Genomic DNA, 25,460 nt, shown 5'->3' on the forward strand with positions numbered 1-25,460 from the left:
ATGAGGTCCTTCCTGATGGCCCCGCTCATTAACACTTCTCCTTCTTGAAATGATGTACAATTACTTTGTATATAAAAGGCAGAGTGGTGGAGTGGGTAGAGAGCTGGTTTCAGAGTCAGGAAGATCTGGGTTCCAGTTCATACTGGCCATGTGTCCTCTCAATGCCCTAAGAGACATTCCAAGATGGAGGTGCAGAACAGGGGCTGATTGGCATAGGTAGAGTAAATTCCTTATCTGGGAGTCCTCATGGCACTGAAATTTTGGGGTCAGCAAACACACACACACACACACACAAATACACACACAAACACACACACCCTAAAAACCTTGGTATTTACTTCTATTTCCCCATCATCTCTGGCATGCCTTTTCTCTCCACTCCCACCATGGCCACCCAAACGCATGCCCTCCTCACTGCTCATCTACCTACGACAAGAGTCCCCTGACAAGCCTTCCTGCATGCATCCTCTCCCCACTCTGATCCATCTTTCACGCGGCTGTCAAAGTGATATTCCTACATCACAAGCATGATCAGGTCATCCTCTCACATGCCAACTCCTCAATTTGGCATTTAAGACTCTTCACAATCTATTACCAGTTCCATCTTGTGAGACTCATTGCACGTTATTCTCCACTGACCCATGGTTTTATCCAAAGTGGCTTTCTTGCTGTTCCCCTTAAGTAGGATGTCATATACCACCTCCATGCTTTTGCACAAACTGTCTCCCATCCTCTCCCTTGCCCCCTGTGAAAGTGTCTAACAGGTTTCAAAGCTCATCTCAGGTGCCTTTTCTGATTTTCCCAGTTGTCTCAACTCCTGTCCCTCAACCACCAACATTTTCGATATTTATTTGTGTATTGTTTGCATTTACATGCTTTCCCCACCCCCCAATAGAGTATAAGCTCCTTGAGGGTAAGGATTATTTGAGGCTTTTTTCTCTTTGTGTCCCCAGCACAGTGATTGGCACAGAGCACACAGCTGAGAGATGCTTGTTGAATTGAACTGAATTGGTACCATGTACTTTTTCTCCCCTCAAATGAGATATTTGTAAAGTACTTAGCACAGAACCTGGCACATAGTAGGTGCTTAATAAATGCTTATTCCCTCCCTTTTCCCCTCATGCAATGTAAGTTCCTTGAGGGCAGAGACTGTTTCCTTTGTATCCTCATCACATCACACAGTAGTTGATTAATAAATGTTTGTTTAATTGAATTATATTTTTACATGGTAAAGCCTTCTAGAGGAATGTAAGTTCCTTGAGGGCTTTTTTTGGTCTTTAACTCCCATGAGTAGTAATGTACCTTACATACTCCTAATATACTCTATGTTTCTACCCACTCTTTCATACCTGCGATGTGTATTTGTGGGACAGTGTTTGCTGTCCAGCCACATGAGGGCATAGGATAGGAGGATGTTTTGTAGCTACTATTCTGACTATTTTATTTTACTAAATCATTTTGCTTTGGGTTCATTGTGTCTACTGGCTTACTGGTAAAGGAGAGCTCACCAATGGGGGCTTATGAATAGGGGGTTTTAAGTTTTAAGAGTGCAGATCCACAGTGTACCTCAGAAACTAGAAGTTATGGTAACCTCCTGGGGACCCAACTTGTGAGTTGAGGGCTGCTATACTAATAAATATTAGTTGAATCCAATTGAAGGGAGTTCTGGTTTTGAGTCACTCCCTAGCTGGATGACTATGGGCAACTGACTTCACCTCTCTGGGCCCCAGGGGCCTTATTTGCAAAATGGGGGTGATAACATAAGGCGCTGTACTTTATAAACCTTGACATGCCACAAAAAAGAATCGATATTAGCTGAAAGGCCAAGTTCTAATTTCCTCTCTTTCCTTTCTTCCTCAGGTGAGGTGTGAAGCAAGGCAGGGCAAGGGTGCCTCTGGGCTCCCACTGACCTTCTTTCCATTCCAGCTTCCACATAACTCAGCCCTATTTCTTCAGCAGGCAGGCCACTGGCAGCTCCACTAACTTAATTTGACACTGTTTGGCTGCTTTGGAGAAAAACGGCAGAGGTGCCCCAGGCCAACAAGAATCGAAAGAAAGACTTCTTCTTTTTAAGGCAAATATGTGTCCAGAATGTGGTGGGGTGAAGACGAAATGGTTTTTTATCATCACCATCAAGCAGAGAAAGAATTTACTATTAGAATAAGAGGCAGTGTGGTGAAGAGGTTAGAGGTGGCATCAAAGCTAAGCTGTCTGGGGGTCAAGTCCCTGTAGATACACACTGATTGTGTGACACTGGGCAAGTCACTTAACCTCTTACTTACAACCATAGCTTGGAGAGAAGGCAATGATCTGCTTTGCTACAGAGAGTTGTCTCATTCTATACTAATGAAATCATGAGTCCAGTCTGTAATATTAGAACACTGCTACACCTTTGTTCGGGTTGATCCTTATGCTTGGAATTCCATCTTTCCCTACTTTTCTTGTTGAAGACCTACCCAGCCTTGAAAGCACAGGTCAAATGCCAACCCCTCCAGTAAGGCTTCCTTGGTATTTTATACCTCCCATCATCACCAGCAGTCAAGGCTCCTTCCCCCACAGCCTTCACATACCTTTGCATTTGGAACTCTCTAACGTAGCTATCAGGGGGCAGATGGGTGGCACCACAGTGCACAGAATGCTGGCCCTGGAGTCAAGAAGACTTGGGTTCAAATCTGGCCTCAGACACTCACTAGCTGTGTGACCCTGGGCAAGTCACTTCATCCTGTTTGCCTCAGGTTCCTCATCTGTCAAACGAGCAGGAAAAGGAAATGGTAGACCACTCCAGTATCTCTGCCAAGAAAACCCCAAAAGGGTCACAGAGAGTCAGACACAAGTGAAGTGACTGAACATGTCCTGTAAGGATTATTGCAGAGTGCACAGGATCCTCGACCTGCAGCTGAAAAGGACCTTGGAGGCCGTCGAGTCAACCCTCTTTTTTTGTAGGTGAGGAAACTTTGGCAGAGAGATGTTGAAAGACTTGACCAAGGTCACACAGCTAGTGAGCGTCTGAGCCGATATGCGCCCAGGCTTCCTGACCAGGATTCCTAGTCCAATTTGCCATCTGCTAAGCCATGTCTTATTCCCTTTCTGCGTCACAAACTCCTTGAGGTTAGGGACTAAACCTTAAGTCCCTATTGAAATTTAAGCTCATTCCTTGTACTTGTATATTTGGTACCTAGCATAGAAACTATGTGTTCCATTGCCTGGCACAAAGTAGGCACCTAATAGTTATTGACTTAAATAAAATCCCTATTTCCTGCCCCCCCCCAGGACCCAGCATAATGCTCTGCACACAGTAGGCACTTGTTAAAAACTTGCTCTTCTTTGAGAATTCACCCTTTGCTGAACAGAGGGACTTCTTTCTTTTGAGATTGTAGATGAATGTTTGAAGCCCACACTATACACATCTTCCATTATACAGATGTGAAAACTGAGGTCCAGAGAGAGGAAGTCACATGTCCAAGATGACATGCATAATCAGCATAGGGCTGGGATTGGAAATAGCTAACAGCTAACACACATGGAAAAAATAAAGTTTGGATCCCAGGAAAGAGACTAGAAAGGAAGCAACAAAGAGGTGAATTTAGGCTGAATGTTAGGAACAATTTCCTAACAATTAGAGCTCTCCCAAACTGGAAAAGGCTGCCTTTGGGGGTGGTCCAATGCCCTTCATTACTTGTCTTCAATCACCCACTTCTTGGGGATGGGATGGAGTATAGAGGGATTCTGTCACCATCACCACCATCACCACCATCACTACCATCACCACCATCACCTCCACCACCACCACCATCACCACCACCACCACCATCACTACCATCACCACCACCATCACCAACCATCACCACCATCACCACCATCACCACCATTACTACCATCACCACCACCACCATCACCACCATCACCACCATCACTACCATCACCACCACCATCACCACCATTGTGTTGGTAGGTAAAATGGGCTCCTTAGCACTTAGTTCAACAAGTGCCCTTGAATAGTTTGGCTTTTGTTCCATTTGAGTAATTGAGTGTATTTCACTGAGCCTTACTAAGTGCTAAGCCCCAGGCCCAAACCCTTATTAGGTGGAAAACCTATGTGGGTGTGGATTGGCAACTAAGGTGGGGCCCAAGGTGGGGCTAAGTCCAGGGAGGGCCTAGTTTACTTGTCTGGGACAGCAGAGTATTTTAGACCACGTGGGTTTAAGTCCACCTCTTTGTGACAATTCTCGGTCACGTGGGTGAGTCGCATGTGTGACTCACCCCTGACACTGAAAAAGATATAAAAACCAGGGGTTGGCTGTCTATTCCTTGGAGCTCATTCCCTCAGCAGTAGAGGCATGCGTGACTGGGCCAGCCCTTGTTCTGAGCTCCCGGGCTGAACCTAGACGTTGGTAACTATGAATCTGTATTGGGTCTGTCTGTTGATGTTTGTACTTTGTTTGTAATTTACTCTGAAGTTCAGGGTGCTGGCTTTTTTTTAACCCTGAACTAAGTGAATGATATTTGTATGCTGAATTAAAGTAAGCTTGTCAACCCCTTCACCTTGCTTTCCTTAGTTAAGCAGATCAAAAGAACCTGTGCTGTTGGCAGCTTTCTGAGTGCTGGCTGTGGGTGGATCTTACACCCCCCCAGAAGCTGCTAGCCGGATTGTTGAAACAACCATCACCACCATCACTACCACCATCACCACCATCACCACCATCACTACCATTACCACCACCATCACCAACCATCACCACCATCACCACCATCACTACCATCACCACCACCATCACCACTATCACCACCATCACTACCATCACCACCACCATCACTAACCATCACTACCATCACCACCATTACTACCATCACCACCATCACCACCATCACTACCATCACCACCACCATCACCAACCATCACCACCATCACCACCATCACTACCATCACCACCACCATCACCATTATCACCACCATCACTACCATCACCACCACCATCACTAACCATCACTACCATCACCACCATTACTACCATCACCACCATCACCACCATCACTACCATCACCACCACCATCACCATTATCACCACCATCACTACCATCACCACCACCATCACTAACCATCACTACCATCACCACCATTACTACCATCACCACCATCACCACCATCACTACCATCACCACCACCATCACCAACCATCACCACCATCACCACCATCACTACCATCACCACCACCATCACCACTATCACCACCATCACTACCATCACCACCACCATCACTAACCATCACCACCATCACCACCATTACTACCATCACCACCACCACCATCACTACCATGACCAAACAGAGGCCACTAAGGGGCACTGCAGTGCAAAGTGCTGAACAGAGAGATAGTCAGAAGGACTGGGGTTCAAATGTGTCCTAAGACACTTACTAGCTATATGACCATGGGCAAGTCACTCCATCTTTGCTTCAGTTTCCTCATCTATAAAATGGGGTAATTGCATCTACTCCCCAGCATTGTTGTCGGGATCAAACACGTTGTAAACCTGAAAATGCTAAAGACTAGTTGTTGTTATCACCACCACCATCATCGTTATTTCATTCTCAGCTTTTTATGACATTTAGATAGAAACAGTTAGTCACAATCACTATTGTGCCAGTATTCTTTTTATTTAATGTCCTCCTGACTATTGCACAGGCAGATAAAATGATTTTGTGTTTCGTAGTTGAATAAAAGCCTTGGGACAGGAGCTCGTCTTCTGTAGTCAAACTGCAGGCATCCTGGGAAATCCCAGGAGCACACAGAATGATGGACAGAACATGCCTCTCCGTCCTGCTCCCATATGGAACCTGTCCGTTGGGTATCTGTGCTCCAAGACCCTGTGTGGTTTGGAGATTGATTCCCAGTTCTTCCATTTTTACTTATGAATGCTGTGTAATACATAATTATTGTTGCTACTCTTTAATGAGCCTGGGACTTCATTTCCCTAGGGAACTGGAAAGGAGGAGCTGGTTCCCTCCCTCACTGCAGATCCACCTCTCTGTGTCTTCTGGTCTGGGAGAGCTGCCTCAGGCATGAGAACGAAGAGTGCAGGGTGTGTTAGAGGCGGTAGTGGAAACACCCAGACAGGCTCTCAATCTTAACCGTACCATGTTGCCTGTTGTGATGACTATGAGTGTTATTCCTGTCACCGTTGCTGTCATTGTCACATTGTCATTAACTGCTTATACCAGAAATGTAACATTAAACACCAACAGAAGCAGCTATTCTTTTTGAGGAACTATCTGCATTTAAATCACGTGTTCTTAACTCTTTTTCGAGTGGTGGATCTTGTTGGCAGTGCATGGACTCCTTTTCAGAATCATATATTTAAATGCATACAATAAAATTCATAGGACTGCCAAGGAAAACCAATTCTATTGAAAAGGTTATTGAAACATTTTTAAGCACATTAAATGACTTTGTTTCCACCAAGTAATTTCACACCGGTTTTGTTTCTCCCTCTAAGTTTGTCTGCCTGTTCTCCCTCCATTCATTCTCATTCACATTTCCTCGTCTGCTCCTCCTTAACAGGAGGGTATTATTCACTTTTTCTGGGCCTTGCATTATATTTCATAATGATCTCTCCAGATTTCTTTACACCTTCATCCTTGTATATTTGAACTGCGTGATGGTGTTTCTGCATGAATGTAGCACATTTTATTTCCTCATCTCCTCACTAATTGTTTTGTAAGTTTCTTCCTGTTTCTTGCAATTCAAACCAGTGTGGCTATGACCACTTTGGGGCAGCTGACTCAGTCTGTGCTGTTGTACTTAGTTCTCGACAACATTGTCTTTTACTGGCACTTTGGACCAGGGTCTCTGAGGTCCTTTCCAGCACTCAGGGCCATGCCTCTCTTGAGATGCTCTCGACAATATCTCAGCATGGGTTCTAGGGACTTTCACAGCCTAGGTGATTTTCCCAGAAGATGCTGAACTCACCAGGGACTTTCAAATGGGGGATTTCCTACTTTCTAGAAGCATCACCTTAGGGCAGATCTATTTTCTGCAAGATGCTGCTTTCTTTGGGGGCTTCAAGGTCTGGCTCTGGGTATGAGACATCAGTTTGCCCACCATGCATCAACTGGCTACATGAAGCCAATTCCTCCTCCTCCCCTCGTGCCTCTTGGTATTGTGATCATTTAGAAGCACCACATTCCTGAGCTAGGTGAGAGTGAGCGACTCATCCTTCACAGAAAATAGTTGAGACGCAGAATGACAAGATGGTGCTGAGTGTGCTCATTTTCAGGGGATTTTACACTCTTCTTCTCATGAGGATCCCACAGCACATCTGTGCTGACAATGGCATATGGTGCCTAAGAAACCTAATGGGGTCTTAGACTGCATCAAGAAGGGCACGACACCAGCTCCAGGATGGCATTGATCCCATCAACCTCTGCCCTGGTCAGATCATGTTGGGAATCTTGTTTAGAGCTAGGCACCACAGTTTGGGAAGCTGGAAAGCTTCCAGGGGAAGGCAAACAGGATGGTAAAGGACCCTAAGATCATGCTAGTGGAAGGAGATGTGTTGGTAATCAAAATGGGCTCCTTAGCACTTAGTTCAACGAGCGCCCTTGAAGAGTTTGGCCTTTGTTTCCTTCGATTAATTCAGTGTCTTTGATTGAGTCTTACTAGGTGCTAAGCCCCAGGCCCAGTGGGTGTGGATTGGCAACTAAGGTGGGGCCCAAGGTGGGGCTAACTCCAGGGAGGGCCTAGTTTACATTTCTGGGACAGCAGAGGCTCTTAGACCACGTGTGTTTAAGTCCACCTCTTTGTGATGATTCTAGGTCACGTGGGTGAGTTGCATGTGTGACTCACCCCTGATGCTGAAAAAGATATAAAAACTAGGGGTTGGCTGCCTGTTCTTTGGGGCTCTCTTATGCATAGCAGTGGTGGCACTCGTGACTCTGGGCCAGCCCTTGTTCTGAGCTCCCGGGCTGAACCTAGATGTTGGTAACTATGAATCTGTATTTGGTCTGTCTGTTAATATTTGTAATTTGTTTGTATTTTGTTCTGAAGTTCAGGGTGCTGACTTTTTCCCCTGAACTAAGTGAATGCTGTCTATATGTTGGATTAAAGTAAACTTGTCAACCCCTTTAACCTTGCTTTTCTTATTAAGGCAGATCAAAAGAACCTGTGCTGTTGGCAACTTTCCGGGTGCTGGCTGTGGGTGGATCTTACACCCCCACAGAAGCTGCTAGCTGGATTGTTGAAACAGGAGAGAAGGAGGGAAAGAAGGGAGGGAGGAAGGAAGGAAGGAAGGAAGGAAGGAAGGAAGGAAGGAAGGAAGGAAGGAAGGAAAGAAGGAAATCTTTGAGGATAGGGACTGTTTCTTTTTTGGCTTTGCATCCCTAGCATCACCTGGCACACAGCAGGCACTTAATTTTTTTTTTTTTGTTGATTTACTGATTATAGTGGGGATTGGTCTTCGAGGTCTTTCTATCTCTGAAATTCTGTGATTTGGGTAGCAAAGAGATCATTATCTGCATTTGATAAATGCAAAAACTGATTCAGGGTTATCATACCTAACAAGTAAGAGTGAGGGCTAGGCCCTAGGGCTTCAGCTCTGCTGGGTGTTTTGCTCCTTGGCTCTGCTGCTGCCTTTGGAGGTTTTCATGCCATTTTCACAAGGGTTATGTCATTTGGAAACTCCCAATAATGGTGCAAAGGTCAGCTCTTACTCCCTGGAAATTGTGGCACTTGCTGAAGGTCACAGAGTGGGCAAGTGGGAAACTCAAGGGCAGATCCAGATCTTCCAATGTTGCCTCATCCATGGCCTCTCTGCCACACCAGGCACACCATGTGGAGGCAGGAGGTCACTGTGTGTCCACACTGCCTGAGGCATCTGGGGCAGAGGATTGATGGGACTGGATACCTGTCCTTCCCAGCTCCACCCGTGTTTTTTACTCTCTACTGGAGCCCTTGTTCTAAACTTAATGCAGATGTTTGAATTTCTTTCTCCATGCTAAACTGTATTTTCCACAGAAGCAAAGCAGGGCCATGGCATAAGGAAAGAAATTGGATCTAGAGGGTGTAAGGTTGAATTTCAGCTCTGCATCCTACTACTATGTTGGGCACATGAGAGAAACTTTCTGGGCCTTAACTTCATCATTTGTCAAAAAAACCAAAACCCAAACCAAGGGGTTGGATTAGATTGCCTCTAAAGCCATGATCCTAGGAGGCTACTTTAATTCTAGGTGGGAGAGGGGAAAAGGGAATGAGCATTTATAAAGCACCTACTGTGTGCTGGGCACCAAGCTAAGTGTGGGCGCTCTCTCCCCCCCATCCCCCACCCCCCTCTCTCTCTCTCACACACACACACACATACACACACACACACATCTAGTTTGATCCTCACAACAACCTTATAAGTTAGGTGCTATTATTATCCCCATTTTACAGTTGAAGAAACTGAGGTTAAGTGACTTGCCTAGGGTCACACTGCTAGTGCCTAAGGCCAAATCTAAACTCAGATCTTCCTGGCTCCAGGCTGAGTGTTCTATTGTACCACTTGTAGGTCTGAACAAAAGGACTTTGATTTTCCTTTCTAAGTCCTGTGACTAGGAGAATTAAAAAGATTAGATATTGATTTAAATTCTGTTTGGAGTAGTCAGATCAGTCCTAGAAGGGAGAGAACAATTGTCCTGCTCCTTCTCTAGAAAGGCAGCCGTGGTGCCATGAACAGAGAGTTAGAGTTGGGCGGATATGGGTCCCAATCCTGGCTTTTCTATTCCTTGGCTTCTCTGGCCTCCATTTCCTCATCTGTACAGTAGTAGGTTTGGTCTCACTCCATTTACCTCACAAAAGGATGAAGTAGAAGCTTGGATTTCATGATCTCCAAGGAGTCTTCTAGCTCTAAAGCCCGTTATCCCACAGCATCCTCATTCCTCCCCTGGTTACTGATTCAGCTCCACCTGAGGAGCCCCTGAGAACAGGAGTATGCTGGAGGACTGGCGGTGCTCCAGGAAAGTGGCCTGAGCATGTGGTTTTATGAAGAATGAGGTAGCAACACAAACCATAGGAAATGAGGAAAAGACGTCAGAAATGGTCTTGGGAGAAACAAAGGCAACACAATAGGGAGGAAGGAAGTCGCTCTGTCCATGAGTGTGTGTGTGTGTGTGTGTGTGTGTGTGTGTGTGTGTGTGTGTGTGTGAACAGCAGGGAACACTGGGTGGTTCTGATCCAGCACTGCCACTAAATACTGTATCATATTGGGCACTTGATGAGACTTGGTGTCCTACCAGTGGGATGACGGCTGAACTGCACTTGAAGAGGCTCCTGGCTGGGGAGAATTCACCACCACATTCCCATTGTGCTCAGGGCATACGCCCTACCCCCTTGGCCTTGGGGAAGTCAAGAAACCACCATTGCAGCTCTTGGGGAGAACACATCCACAGGCCTGGGGCTCAAATATCCAATTCTGTGGCTTCCTTGACCAAAATATCCCTCCCTGGCCACCACCAGGGTTGACTACCACTTCCTTCTGTCTTGTCTTTCATTATTAGGATATAAGTTCCTCGAGGGTAGGGATTGATTCACTTTTTATATTTATATCCTCAGCATTGTAACAGAGCCTGGCACATAGAAAGCACTTCATCAATGCTCCTCCCTCCTTCCCTCCCTCCCTTCCTCCCTCCTTCCCTCCCTTCCTTCCCCTGGCCACAGGCCACTCGGTGGCACTGTTAGCTGTGCCTGTTACTGAGCTTGCCCAGCGGAGGCAGAATCTACACTGGGAGTTCCTCAAACAATAATATTACCCATCTGGACCCCGCCCCCCAATGTACAAGCCTAGCTTCTGGCTGAAGACTTCCAACAAAGGGGTCTCATTGCCTCCCACGTGTCACTTCTGCACATTTCTCTATGGGTTAGGAAGTTGTAACAACAATGCCGCTTGCAGCTGCTGTGGAAGTGTAAGACCAATAACACCAGCCCATAGGAGGGCTGCTTTCTAAGGAAAGCAACTTTAAGGGGTTTACAATCTCACTTTAGTTAAACATACATATATCATTCACTTAGTTCAGGGGGAAAACTCAGCACCCTGAACTTCAGAGGAAATACAAACAGAGAAAATATAAGCAGAGCAAATAACACAAATCAACAGACAGGCTTCTAGCTGTCTGACCAAAGCAATACATACATAGTTACCAGAGAGAGAGAGAAGCACCAACATCTGGGTTTTCAAACTGGGGTGGGGGGAGGGTTGGGGCTTCTTAATGGCTACTCAGAGTCTCCACACCAACACTTTTCCAATGAGTGTGCCCCCAAAGCAAAATGCTAACCTTAGAGTATATATACACTTCTTCAGGGTCAGAGTGCTTCACACCTCTCGAGGCCTTCACTCCTCCCCTGACCTAATTAGCAAAAGGGTGTGGGCCTTCCTACAAATAAGGACAAAACTCAGTCAAAGGCACTTGTTTGCCTTGGTGCTGAGAAGCACTCCAAAAAAAATTAAAAAGTCCCACTTTGCTTGCCCTTACAGAAGTTTCTTCCCTACCTTGAGCCTAAAGTTGACTTTTCACAACTCTACCCGCAGGTCTCCCATCTGAGACATAGCATGGAGGAAAGGGGGAGGGTTGGGAATCAGAGACCTGGGTTCAAATCCTGACTCTGCTTTGCGACTTGGGCCAAATGCCTTCCCCTCTCCGGCCTGTTCCATCATGTGTAAAATGGCCTCTGAGGTCTCTGCAGTCCTAGAACTGAGATATTCAATGCTGCTTCTCCGTAAGAGTCTTTCAAATACTTGAAGACAGCTTTCCCCATCCCCCCCTCAAATCCCCCCAACCCCCATCTTCTCTTCTCCAGAATAAGCATCCCTAGCCCCTCCCACAGGGCCTCCTGTGGCCCAGCCTCTGCTTGGTGCCCTGCTGTGGACATCTTAAGTGAGAGGGCATCAGGTAAGGCAGCCTGTCCTGCCCCAAGGGGGCTGGCTCTCAGGAGACCAAACCATAAAGAACAGGAAGAGAAGAGTCCATTCTTTCACCAGGGAAGAAGCTGAGGAATTTGGGTGGGGATACCAGCAGCCTTCTAAAGTGCCCATCAGCATATTATTCACCACTGCTAATGAGCCCCAGTGAAATCTTCCCATCCAAGGGAAAGAGAGAAGCAGAGAGAAAGAGAGAGAGCTAGGCTGTGTATGGGGTGACCACGGGCAAGGCACTCGAGCCTCTGTTTCCTCATCTGTAAGGTGGGCACAATAATCCCTGCAATTCCAAGCTCATTAGTTGTTCTGAAGCCCACCTTAGATAAGTACGTCCAGGGCTTGGCAAACCTGACAGCACCACCAAGATTCCCAGTAATGTTGGTATTACTGTCATATTATTGTCTTTACTGCTGCTGCTGCTGCTGCTTTTACTGCCACCACCACCATCCCTCCTGCTACTAGGATATGTTACTGCCCTGGCTTTCAGCGGCCCATGAAGAAACAAACAGGCTGGTGACTGAGGAATAAACCATTCTTTTGAACATGGACAGAAGGATTTAGAGCTGAAGAGATCTCTGAGACCATCTAGGCCAATGGCCACATTTTGCAGATGGGCAGACTGAGGCCCAGAGAGGAAAGGTGACTTGATTAACATCATGAGCTAGTCAGAGGGATGGCCAAGATTAAAAACAGGCCCCTGTCCCCTAGTCTGTTGCTTTCCCCCACAATGACTTTCCTTCCTTAGCTTCCTGTGGATCTTTCAGTTTGGGTTCCTCCACCAGGTACAGAGGCCCCTGGCTGTGCCACCCAGGGCTGCTCCCTCATCAGGAAGCCTGCAGCTGCTGGGAAGCTTTGGGCTCTGGCCCGGGGTCCGGGGGATGCCATGGAGGGACATTCAGTCTGAAGTCCCAGGCTCTCCACCCTCAGAGCTGGGGGTAGCTCCGCAGTCACCCCCTTTCCCAACAGCCTTCCCAGGGATGCCTCCAGGGCCAGGGAGCTCACTCCTTCTGAAGCAGTCGCTGCCCTCTGGGGTAGCTTTTTCTCACGAAGGGTCCAAGTGGACCTGAGGCCCCTTCCTGGCCTTGTTCCTGACATTGTTCCTCGAAATGCCTGTGACAGACCTTTGCAGAGGCAGCTCCACCCCGCCCCCCACTTCCCTTCCTCCAGGCTTGTCAGTCTCCCATGCACCATCCTGGCTCTGGGTTGGACAGTGACTCTGACTTAGAATGACCATGGCTTCAAACATGTCTCTTTGACCCGCCTCTCGTCTCGGCCTGGACTTGGCATCAGGAAGACCTGGATTCAGCTCCTGCCCCAGAGATGCAGTGACCCTGGGCAAGTCTTAGCTTCCTCTCCTGTAAAACTGGGAATTGGGCCCAGCAGCCTCGGGAGAGGTCCCTTCCCACCTGGAATCCACGATTCTATAAGCCTTTCTCTCTCTCCGGGCCTCAGCTTCCTCCTCAGCAAGACTTGAGTTCAAATCTGGCCTTAGGCACTTACTAACAGTGTGATCCTGGGCAAGTCATTCCACCTGTTTGTCTCAGTTTCCTCATCTGTAAAATGGGGATAATGATAAGAGCAGCTGCCAGGGTTGTTGGGCGGCTCAAATGAGAGAATGTTTCAAAAGTGCAGAGACGGGCGCCAGGGGAGCGCTGAATGAGCCCTCCCTCCCCTTGTCTCTACTCCCTCCCTCCCTTCCTTCCTTCCCTCCCCCCTCCCTCCCTCCCTTCCTTTCTTCCTTCCCTCCCCCTCTCTCCCTCCCTCCCTTCCTTCCTTCCTTTCTTCCTTCCTTTCTTCCTCCTTCCTTCCTTCCTCCTTCCTTCCTTCCTCCCTCCCTCCCTCCCTTCCTTCCCTCCCCCCTCCCTCCCTTCCTTCCTTCCTTCCTTCCTTCCTTCCTTCCTTCCTTCCTTCCTTCCTTCCTTCCTTCCTTTATTCCTCCTTCCTTCCTTCCTTCCTTCCTTCCTCCCTCCCTCACTCCCTTCCTTCCTTCTCGCCTTCCTTCCTATAATTAGGGGGTTGGACTTCCTGGCTGGTGAAGTCCCTCCTGGCACTAAACCTACAATCCTGCGCCCCGTGGAAATATCTGAGGCTGAGGGTGCCTCTTGTCTTGGCCTCTCTCTGTCTTTGTCTCTGTTTCTTTCTATCTCTCTCTCTCTGACCTGGCTTCTCTATTACCTTGGCAGCAGCCCTTGGGCACAGGTCTCAGCCAGGCCATTCACTGCCTTTATGACCCTGGCCAAGTCCCTTCTCCTCTCTGGGCCTCAGACTCCCATGTAGAATAAAAGGAGGAGGGTGACCACAAGGAGTATAGTTAGTCCTGTACCTTGCCTTTCTCAGCACTCAATCGAGAACGCACAAAGTGCCTACTGTGTGCACTGGGCATCCTTGAGGCTATGAATGACTAGATCTCTACTCAGCCCTATTTTGTGTAACAAGAACTAAGGCATGTATTTAATGACTTGGAGTCTATTTGTATTTATTAACTCCATATTTACCCCGCAGAGACACACACAGATACAAATGTGTATATTATATGTACACACATACGTACACATCACGTATGTATAGATACAACACACATAACCTGGCTCTAAATATTATCTATCTATAGACACAACATGTGTGTATCCACAAACTTATCTCCCAATTAGAATGTAAGTGTGCCATAAGCAGGGGTTGCTTCATCCTTTTAACTTGTGACCCCATCACTGGCCTGGACTACAAACCAACAACCATTTGTTCTTGTTACTCTTCATGACCCCATTTGGGGTTTTCTTGGCAAAGATACTGGAATGGCTTGCCATTTTCCTCTCTGGCTCATTTGACAGATGAGGAAACTGAGGCAAACAGGATGAAATGACTTGTCCAGGGTCACACAGCCAGGGTGTGTCCGAGGTTGGATTTGAACTCAGCTCTTCCCGACTCCAGAACCTGCACTCCATCCACCGGGCCACCAAGCATTTATTAAGCACCTGTAATTTGTTAGGAATTGCCCTAAGCCACATCACAAGTGCAAAGACTGTCTCTGCCCTGGAGGAGATCACAATCCACCGGGAGACCACTCACAGAGCGCGGCGAACAAACAAGTCCTAGATTAGGTAAATTGGAGGTGACGCCGGACAGCTGTTGCTTAATAATTACACCGTTGGGGGATGGAGAGGGGCAGTGGAACCCTACGGGACCTGCCAATACACAGTATGTAGCCTTAAGTGTAGAAGGAAAAACACCCCACGGGGAGAAGGGGAGCGTCCAAGGAAGTTTATCACTCACCTCTACGGACTCCCGGGGCGCATGGCCGGGAAGACCAGCTCTATCTCTGGCTGTCAAGTGACTTCTCCCGGGAGTCTGATTTCCGGGAACCGAGGAGATGTCAACACAGAGCCTAGTCCTCCTCCTGCCCCGTGGGCATATAAGGGCATGATAGCTGGGGGCACGTCTCCGCAGCCCTTCCCAGGAGAGCGCAGCCACAGCACCCTCTATTTCACGTCTCCTCCCCCAGCCCCACCCCTCCCAAGAACCCGGGCAGCCTCTATCCCCCATTCCCCAGACCCCACGTCCCAGACTTGCAGAGCAGATGGGGAAGGTTGAGGGAGTTTTCCGGCTTGCCCGAACCTCCACAGCTCTGGCTCCCGAGCCCAGGCACGGAGAACAGCCACAGCAGGCAGTGGGCACTTACACGCTGTCTAATCCCCGGCCCCTTTCAGGGTCTCCTGGGGGGACCCCGTGGCATCTCGTGGACACTCAGGGAAGCCCATCCAGCTCCGGGGCCGTCCTGGCCGGAGCCTGCAGACCGCGGTCCCGGGAAGTCTTTCCCGCACAGCCCTCCAGACGTTTCCCCGAAGGCTTGCGGGAGGCAAAGAGGAGGGAGTGTCTTACTCACCAGAAGCAGAAGCTGGACCTCCAGAAGGCTGCTGCCGCCCATGGCTGTCAGAGGCAACAAAATGAAAGTAGATGAGCCGAGGCCGTGGGGGAGGCCGGTCCCGGCAGGGCCCGCCCCATCTCCTCCCCCATCAAATTCCCGCGTTCTCCCCTGGGTGCCCCGGCCCCAGAACCCTGCAGTCCTTCACTCACCCGGTCTCCCCGGCCCTTTCATTACTTTCTCTGTCGGTCTCCCAGTCCAGGCTTCCTTGAGGCACCCCTACACTTTCTCCGCCCAGGCACTGAATGCTATTCTAAAGCAAGGCACCCCAGGGAACTTGGGAAGCAGGTTCGGCCAGTCCCAGCCCTACGGCTCTGTGTGTGGCCGTGTGCCCTCGGGCACTGAACTTTCCCTTTCTGGGACTCAGTTTTCCCCTCCACAAAATAGGAATAATAATCCTCGCACTACTTTTTCTAGAGAATTCTTGCGAGGAAAAGTCAGCGCGTCAACAAGCATTTAGCTCCCCCAGTGCCAGGCACAGTGCTAAGAAGTGAGAACACGAAGAAAGCGTCTCCGCAACTCCACTCCCCACCCCCCCGCCCAACCCTTCTAAAGAGCTTTGTTGAATTCATAGCGCCATAACCATGTGAATCATAACGTGGTTAATGTATAGCTCTGACCGAATTTCCAGTATGGAAACTGATTCAGCCAAGGCTGGTTTCGAGTCCTCTGTCATTTAGCGTACTAAAGACTTGGCCCTCCTCTCTTCCCCTTCCCCTTCCCCTCCCTTGTGCCCTACAAAGCTCTGAACCCCAATGAAATCCCAGGTCTGGTATTAGAGAAAAGGAGAAGAAAAGAGAGGGGAAGGGAGAGAAAGAAGAGAGGGACAGAAGAGGGGGAAAGGGGAGAAGAGAAGGGGAAAGGAAGGGATGTGGGAGAGAGAGAGAGAGAGAGAGAGAGAGAGAGAGAGAGTGTGTGTGTGTGTGTGTGTGTGTGTGAGAGAGAGAGAGAGAGAGAGAGACAGAGAGAGAGAGACCAAGAGACAGACAGACCAAGAGACAGACAGACCGAGAGACAGACAGAATAGAGACAGAGAAACAGAAAGACAGAGACAGAGCAGAGAGAGAGGAGGAAGAGGGGAGATGTGAGTGCTGAGAGGTTCTCTGGCTTGGAATAAGAGTTCAGTTTTACTGGTAACGTGTGTGACAGGCAGGCTCTGGATTCCCTCCCGGCTGAGGGAGCCATCTATTTCCTCTCTGTGATTATTTCTTACGCTATTGGGGTTGGGGGTGGGGTTGGTGAGGAGCGCCAGGTGTGGCATAAAAGAATTCCTTCCATCTGCACAGATCAGCATTTCCTTGCCAATCTGCAGTCTTAGTGGTTTGGGGCCCAGAGAGGTTAAGGCACCTGCCCAGGGTCACCCAGTCAGCATGTGTCAGAAGCAGGACTTAAAACTCCTATCTTCTCGATTGTACTCTACTCACTGGACCTCACTGCCTCTCACTCACTGATGGTACTCTCATAGAAGACGTTAAAGCTGGGGAGGTCAGCAGTGAGCTTTCTCACAGATTTTGTATCCTGGCAGGTCCATAGTTAGTGCTGAAGTTAGCTCAGAGCTCATTGAGTCCAAGCTTCCTCATTCAAGAGATGGAAATGGAGGCTTCTTGAGAGGGGAAGTGATGTGCCCAAAGTCACACAGACTGAGAGGCAGCTCAAAAGATCTGGGGGCTTGATGTCAGGAGACCAGGCTCAGACCCTTGCTCAGGTGTTCCCCAGGGCAGCCACTTCCGAGGGGTTTCCTCCTCTGTAGAATCTTGACAGCAAGACCTTATCTGCCTTCTCTATTTCTTAGAACAGCTGTAAGAAAGGTACTTTGGAAACATGGAAGCCTGCTGGAGATGGGAATCATGATGTGATTTTGTAATGGGGCCTCCCCCTCTCTTCCCCTCCTTCAGCCCCTCCAGCCTGGCCTGAGACAGCGGCTTTGGTACACACAAGAAACAGTTTCAGCAGATCTGGGGCATCCTCAGCGTTTGCTGACATCAGTCATCCCTAAAGCGGACGGGGACTAGATTGGGAAGTACAAAGGTCTTGTCTTCCTGTATTTCCTCTGGCTGTCCATCCCCCAAGCCTGCACTCTCCATCCTCATCTCCCAAATCCCCATTGAACATCTCATCTTCTGCCAGAAGCCTTTCTGAACTCCCCTTAATTGTAGCGCCTTCCCACTGTTCGTTGTTGTTCAATTGTTTCAGTCCTCTCTGACTCTTTGTGACCCCATCTGGGGTTTTCTTGGCAAAGATCCTGCAGTGGTTTGTCATTTCCTTCTCCATCTCATTTTACAGATGAGGAGACAGAGGCAAACAGAGTTAAGTGACTTGCCCAGGGTCATACAGCTAGTAAATGTCTGAAGCTGGATTTGAACTCAGTTCTTCCTGACTGCAGGCCTGGCCCTCTAATCCACTGTGCCACCTAGCTGCCCTTCTGTTGATTACTTCCCATTTATCCTATATATAGCTTGGATGTTGTATACATTTCTTTGCATGTTGTCTCCCCCATTAAGACTTTGATCTCCTTGAAGTCAGGGACTGTACATAGTAGGTACTTATTGAATGTTTCTGGACTGACTTCCTACCTGGGCAATCTTGATCAAGTCACTTCCTCTTTCTGGATTTCAGTTTCCTCGTTTGAAAAGTGAAGGAGTGAGAGTAGATGTCCCTTCCAGCTCTAAATTTGAGATCCTTGATGTCTGATCACAGCCTTTGGGGCTAGTAAGGCCCTTAGAGATCCTCTCTCCTGACCACCTAATAGAGGAAGAAACCTTGAAGGCAGGGCTATCACTAAGCTACTGTTGCTTAACACATGTTTGCTGAGGTTTCTTTGTCTTTAACAAAAACATTTAGTGATTTTCTGATGTCCATGTGCTTCCTCAGGAAGCTGGTACATCCCTACTGGGTGAGCCCCCAATCTGGAGGGAGAGGACGTGGGTTGGAATGGGGGATTTGGACAAGATCAGCTTCCAGATATAGATTAGGAGACACTTTCAAGCCTTTATCGAGTGGGGAAACTTTCTTGGGTTTCTGGGTAGTGTCCTAGGCTGAGAGAAGTCCCCCACCTCCAGAGGCCATGACCCACACTTTCTTGGGGGTGGGGGTGGGGATATATGTCCTGCTGGTTTTTTCTAGTGGGTGTGAAGTTGGTTTGGTTCTGTTGTTGTTGTTGTGCTGCTCTATTGAAGGGGAATTTTAGTGACCCATCCTCCTAGAGTGGGAGATAATAATGGCGTCATGATGAACAATCTGAGAGCAGGAAGGGAATCGAGGTGGGGCCAGAGAGGCATTGCTCTCCGGCATTGCTCCCCTGTATTTGTATCTCAACTGAGTCAATGAGCCACCAGTGATGGGAGTCTGAGAAAGACAGCTCTGGTAGGAGCCTTGCCCCACTTTGTGTTAGAGCAGGAAAAGTGAAAGGGAGTTTGTAGGTCCTACTTGTGGCTTCTTCCACAGGACATGCTAACTCCCATCTCTCTACCTTTGCACACATCTCCTCCTCTCTGTCTCAGATTCCCAAGGGAGCTATCTGTCTGTCTGTCTATCTGTCTGTCTATCTGTCCCTCCATCCATCCATCTGTCTATCTCAGTCTGTCTGTCTATCTATCTACCTGTCTGTCTGTCTATCTACCTATCTCCCCTAGCATCCTAGAATGAATAAAAATGAAAGCTAACTGGTTAAACTATTTATTACAGTATAACAAACAATAAAACAATGACTAACAATTATTTATATCAGCTATAATAGATCACAGTCAAAGTCACCTTGAATCATCACTACAACTGTTGCTTTCTCTTCAATTCTGGAAATATACTCCACTGTTCAGTACTCTCAGAATACCAATTTGAATCTGTTTTCAAGACTTCTTTTCATGTTTCTTTACAAATTAAGGGTTAAACCCAGTTCTCTCAGAAATATATTCTCTTAGTCCTTTTTTCTGTCATCTCCTCAGCTGTCTCAACTGACAATCTTTCCAGAATGACAGTTAAACTTTAGTTCTCCTCACATAGTCCTCATAGATTGTCATTATCCAACATTCTGTTGTTTCTTAAAGATAAAATAACAGGGTTTATAGCCTCTGTGGGAGAGGTAATTTGAAAGTATTGTATATATGTGTGTATACATACACATGCATGTATGTATGTGTATGTGTACATGCACACATGCATATGGATATATGTATGTATGTATGTGTGTGTATATACATAGCTACACTGAATTTCACAATTTCTGAGACAAGCCTGAATGCAATTTCAAGCAAGGTTCAATACAGAAAGGTAGTCTTGAAAACATAAATGCCTTTATTTTGAGTTCATGTGAGTATGGGAGAGAGAGCTATGAAGATACTATATACACACATACCCGCATGCATACCTATCTATATATAAATCTACATATATGTGCCTATGTTTTTCCTCTTGGAGGAATGTAAACTCCTTGTGGGCAGAGACTGTCTCTTTTCTTTCTATCCTGTGCACATACCACAGTACCTGGCATATGTAGGCTCTTAATGAATGCTTGTTGATTCATTAAAGGGTCCTGTGCTGGGAAGTGTGGATTAATTTGACAAACATTTGAGTGTCTGTTGTGTGTGGGGACCCTATGCTGGGTCCTGGATTAGATACAGAATGGAACAAGACAGAGAGCCTGTCTTCAGGAAGCCTACAGTCTAGCAGGCAGTTAGGCCCCCAGCACAGATAGCTGTAATATACCTTGATGCAGGATAATATTCTATGTCTTCTGTAAAATGGGTGGGGTCAGGGCAGAGAGGGTTGCACTAAAGGATCTTTAAGGTACCTTATCATTCTAAATTCTTTGCCTCCCAGCCCCACCCTGCCCCCAAGTCCTATGTGAAGGCTGGACCACATACCAGAATTTCTTGAGTCTTTCTTGCCAATGGCATGAGTTCAGCAAATCTGCTAGCTGTCTTCTAGGCTGGGCTTCCTTAACTCATCTTTGAAAGGTATTGCCTTTATCAGTAGGGAGGGTATGTTTGTGTGTGTGTGGGGGGGAGGGGCGGGACATGGAAGGTCCAGGAAACCTGGTGAGCAAGTCACAGTCAGAAAGGAACAGGACATATCTGAGGGACAGTTAATTGTGCAGAGTGTGTGGCAGGGAGCCACAAGGTAGGGTCTTGGAGATAATGGGCCAACATTTATTAAACACCTACTATGTACTCCTGTGTTTAACCTTGGATATACAAAGAAAAGTAAAAGACAATCACTGTCCTCATGAAGTTCACAGTTGAATGGGGCAGCCAACATGCAGACAATTATACATACAATGTAAATGGAAGGAAATTCCAGAAGGAAGGAGTAGGATGTGGAAAGGACTCCTGGAGAAAGTGTGCCTTCAGCAGTCTTAAAGGAAGCAGGGAAGCAGGGCTGAGGACAAAAAACCTCCCAGGTATCTGGCCCACTTAGTACAAATGCACGGAGTGGGGAGTTAATGGGTCCTGGTGAGGAGCAGACAGTGTGACTGGACCATAGAATGCCTGGAGGGAAGTAGGTGTAAAACTATTGAGAAGGTAGGAGGGGACTGGGTTATGAAGGACTGGAAGTGACAAAGAGAGGAGTCTAGAGAAAGACCTTGAAGGGCAGGCTCTTCTCTATTGCAGGTGGAGAGATGCTCACTTTTCTCACATGGGAAATCTGGGGTGATGCTAGGGGAGGGGAGGTTACAAGATAAAATGACTGCTGGTTCCAGTACATTCCTTAATGGGGAAGAGTGGGTCCAGGAAGTGCAAACTACCTCCACAGCTCCCTTTTCCTACCCTCCCTACAAGGAAGAAGCCTATGCTTCCACTTCATGGCACCTCAGCAATAAGGATCACAAGGGACTCTGGTCCAAGTGTCCTGGCTGGGGCTACACTGAATGTCAGTTTCCTGTAAGCTTTTAGTTACTATTTCCGGATGTTTTAAGATAAATGAAAAAAACACGGTGAAAACAATGGCCCTGTAGCTGGTTCTAGTCTCCAGAAGGCTGAGCCTGAATTCGATTTCAAGCAGGGTCTGATACAGAAAGAAAGCCTTGAAAACAGAAACTCTTTTATTTGTAGTTTATGTGGACGTTGGAAGCCGAACTGGGGAGGGAGTGACGTGGTCTTTCTTGGCTCCCGCCTCTCCCCTGCCCCTTCTCCCTTCAGTTCCCAACTGTGCCATCAGGCAGACACTTAATGAATTTGGGTTGAGTGGACTCAGGGGACCTTGGGCAAGTCACTGCCCCACCCCCAGCCCAGGCACTTGGGTTTGCTGATCTTTTAGCAGAGATTAACAAGCTGAGGACCAGAAAGCTGCTTTTAAAGAAAAAACACCCAATAACTACACTATTTCAATATAAGTGATGTCCCTTCTAAAATAATTCCTACATATTTTACTTTATGCATTTAAAAATATTCTGAGAAAGTGTTCATGGGCTTGCTTCACCACATCAGCCAAAGGGTTCCCACACACACACACACACACACACACACACACACACACACACACACACACAGAGTTAAGACTTCATTTTGAGTTTTGTTCTTTCCACCTCTAAATTTTGAGGACCAGAAATTCCAGTCTCTTCTTCTTTTCAGAAATTCTTTTTGCCACTAGAGGGCAACATAGCCTACTGCAAAGAAGCTTAAAGACAAATGTGCTTCAGATGTTCCTAAGTGCTGGGAATACCAATAGAAGCAAAAAGAAAGCCATTGCCTGTCCTCAGGGCTCTCCTATTCTAGTAAGAGCAGACACAACAAAAAAGAAAGTTAATTGAGTTTCCTGCCTGCATCCTGGGCAATCGATAGGAGGTGGGAAATTGATTTTCTGTACACCCAACCGGATAGGCAAAGAGGGACTCAACAGTAAAAGGAAGCATGAAATCCACTCAAGGCTTCTCCCTGTTGAGCCTGGAGTAGTGAATTTCTGCCTCCCTCTCTCCCTCCCTGGCAGAACAGGCACTGGAGATGGAGAGTTCTTGTTGAAGGACAGACCAGGCAGAGGGAGCAACAAGGGAGCAGAGAAGAAACTTTCCCATCCTCATTAACATTCAAAAACAAACACCAAACAGGAATTGTGGGCCAGATGGAGTATATTTACAATTGACTTCACAGGATAAAAAAGTGAGACTAGCCTATTCTTTAAAGTGATTGCTTAGTAACCCTCCCCACCCCCACCGAGGTTCCACTCTAATGTCAGAGGTGTGGTGGGGGTCATTTCTCAAAGAGGACTGTGGCTGATCAGACCAATACAAGCTCAAAAGGCTCTCCCGCAGTCAGGCACAAATAGTCCATGTGAACATTTGGAGTGGAAATGGCTCTAAGCTTGTGCACCTCACGTTTCTTTTGAGCCACTGTAAAGCTGCTTCACTCAGAGCACAATGTCTCCTTTAATGTGGGTACCCCATTCTGGGTGATTCTGTGCCAGCATCTCCCATATCTCACAATATATTCCAAAGCTTTTCAGAGAGACCTTGAGAGTGTCCTTGTATTGCTGCTTCTGACCTCTGTGTGAGTACTTGCCTTGTGTAAGTTCTCCATAAAACACCTTTTTAGGCAAATGTACATTTGGCATTTGAACAACATGGCCAACACATCAGAGTTGTGCCCTCTGCAGTAGAGTCTGAATGCTTGGCAGTTCAGCTCAAGAAAGGACCTCAGTGTCTGGCACCTTATCTTGCCAGATGATCTTCAGAATCTTCTGAAGACAATTCAAATGGAAGCAAATGGCACGGCACTGGTAGACTGTCCAGGTTTCACAGGTATACAACAATTAGGTCAGCACAACAGCTCTCTAGACTTTCAGTCTGGTAGTCAGTCTAATTCCTTTGGAGCCTGTCAGAGCTGGAGGAGCCCAGAATGCTAGAACATAAGACATATAACATAGATTGTTAGCACATAGGCTGTTATAACATAGAATATCAGTGGTGGAAGGGGCCTCAGATCAGAGCATGTTAAATCATAGGATGTAGAATGTTAGATCTGAAAGGAGCTGTTGAAAGTCAGGTGCTAGGACCTAGAATGTTAAAGATAGAAAGAACCTTATAGCTCAACCATTCAAATCTTCAATTTTAGAGAAGAGGAAACTGAGTTTGGATAGGGGACATGGTTTGTCCAAGGTGCGAGTAAAGTGTCAGAATGTGAATTTGACTTAACACTGGACAGATCGACAGCCACATTGTGCAACGACCAACTTTGATAGACTTAGCTCTTCTCAGCCATGCAAGGATCCGAGACAATCTCAAAACACTCATGGTGGAAAATGCTGTCTACATCCAGAGAAAGATCCGTGGCATAGGAATGCAGATAGCATATGCAGATAGCATACCATTGTATCTTTTTTTTCCCTCATGGCTTTTCCCTTTTGTTCTGATTCTTCTTTCACAATATGACTAATGTGGCAATATGCGTACTGTAATTGTACATGTATAGCTTATATTAGATTGCTTGTCATCTTGGGGAGGGGGGAGGGAGGGAGGAAAAATTTGGAACTCAAAATCTTGTGAAAGTGAATATTGAAAACTAAAAAAAAAATTAAAAAAAGAATTTGAACTCAAAACCTATGCCTGCAAATCCAATGTTCTCTCCACAACACCATTTGGTTTTCTCTTGAGAGAAAGTAGTATTTCCTAAGTTTAATTAAAGCAAGTCCAGGCTTCATTTGCTCTCAGCTCACTGTGTTATAGTAAGAGCTATTTATTACAATGGGAAGTACTATCCAGGCAAAAGTCCACAATAGTTTTGGATCCATTTCAGCATTTGGAAGTCCTAACCAGTGCTGTGCAAATTGGATTGGTTTTAAGGCTATCTGTCTACTCGATTTCACACTATTAATCTGGACAATTAGGAAAAAAGTTGATGAAGTCAGTTGTCAGATGACCTGCCGACAAAGTAATCTACCTGTTCTATTTAAGGATGAGCTGTGTTTATACATGCAGGCTATCCCCAAGGTCTCTTAGAATGAAGATTGTGGGATACCCTCTGTATTAGGGAGGCAGCCTGGCCTGGTGGTTGGGGTGGTGGTCTTGGAGTCAGGAAGGTGGGTCAAAATCCTGCCTCTAATACTTGTTACTGATGAGATCCTGGGTAAGACTCAACCTCTTCAGTGTCAATTTCCTCGTCCATAAAATGGGGATAATAAACACTAATACTTGCCTGACTGAGCTCTTGCAAGGACCAAATGAGGCAATGTGTGTAAAATATTTCACAAACCTTAAAACTCTATGTGAATGAGAGCTATAATTAATAATTATAATAATATGAGACAGAGGTAACATAAGAGAAAAGAGGCATGAATACGGCTAGAGAGCCATCTAACAGCCAACTCAATTCAGATCAATTTAATGAACACTTATTAACCATCTGCCTTGGGCAAGGCACTGGGGAGAAAAGGGCAGAGAGACAGAGGCCCTGCCCTTTCTGAGCTTCTACTTGGAGGATACAGCATAAATATAAATATACAGAGTTTATGCAAGGTATATATACAAAGTATCTATACAAAGTATCTATGCAAAATATCTACAAAGTATTTATAAAAAGTATCTATATAAAGTATATACATAAAAATCTACAAAGTATATATACAAAGTATCTATATAAAGTATATATGCAAAATATCTACAAAGTATCTATA

At 46.8% G+C, this 25,460-nt stretch overlaps 1 protein-coding gene across 2 annotated transcripts in view; it reads right to left on the minus strand.

The window, feature by feature from the left end:
- Positions 1–16,044, minus strand: part of FAS (Fas cell surface death receptor) — a 46,930-nt gene extending 30,886 nt beyond the window's left edge. For both annotated transcript variants that reach the window (XM_036736222.1, XM_036736223.1), the window contains exons 1-2: positions 16,013–16,044; positions 15,822–15,865 (exon numbers count right to left, since the gene is read on the minus strand). In XM_036736222.1, coding sequence (XP_036592117.1) covers positions 15,822–15,865; positions 16,013–16,034 — 66 coding nt within the window. In that variant the 5' untranslated portion in view covers positions 16,035–16,044. The remainder of the gene's footprint in view (positions 1–15,821; positions 15,866–16,012) is intronic.
- Positions 16,045–25,460: the final 9,416 nt, after the last annotated feature.

The sequence above is a fragment of the Trichosurus vulpecula genome, chromosome 8 (assembly GCF_011100635.1).
Source record: "Trichosurus vulpecula isolate mTriVul1 chromosome 8, mTriVul1.pri, whole genome shotgun sequence".
Classification (NCBI taxonomy): Eukaryota; Metazoa; Chordata; class Mammalia; order Diprotodontia; family Phalangeridae; genus Trichosurus; species Trichosurus vulpecula.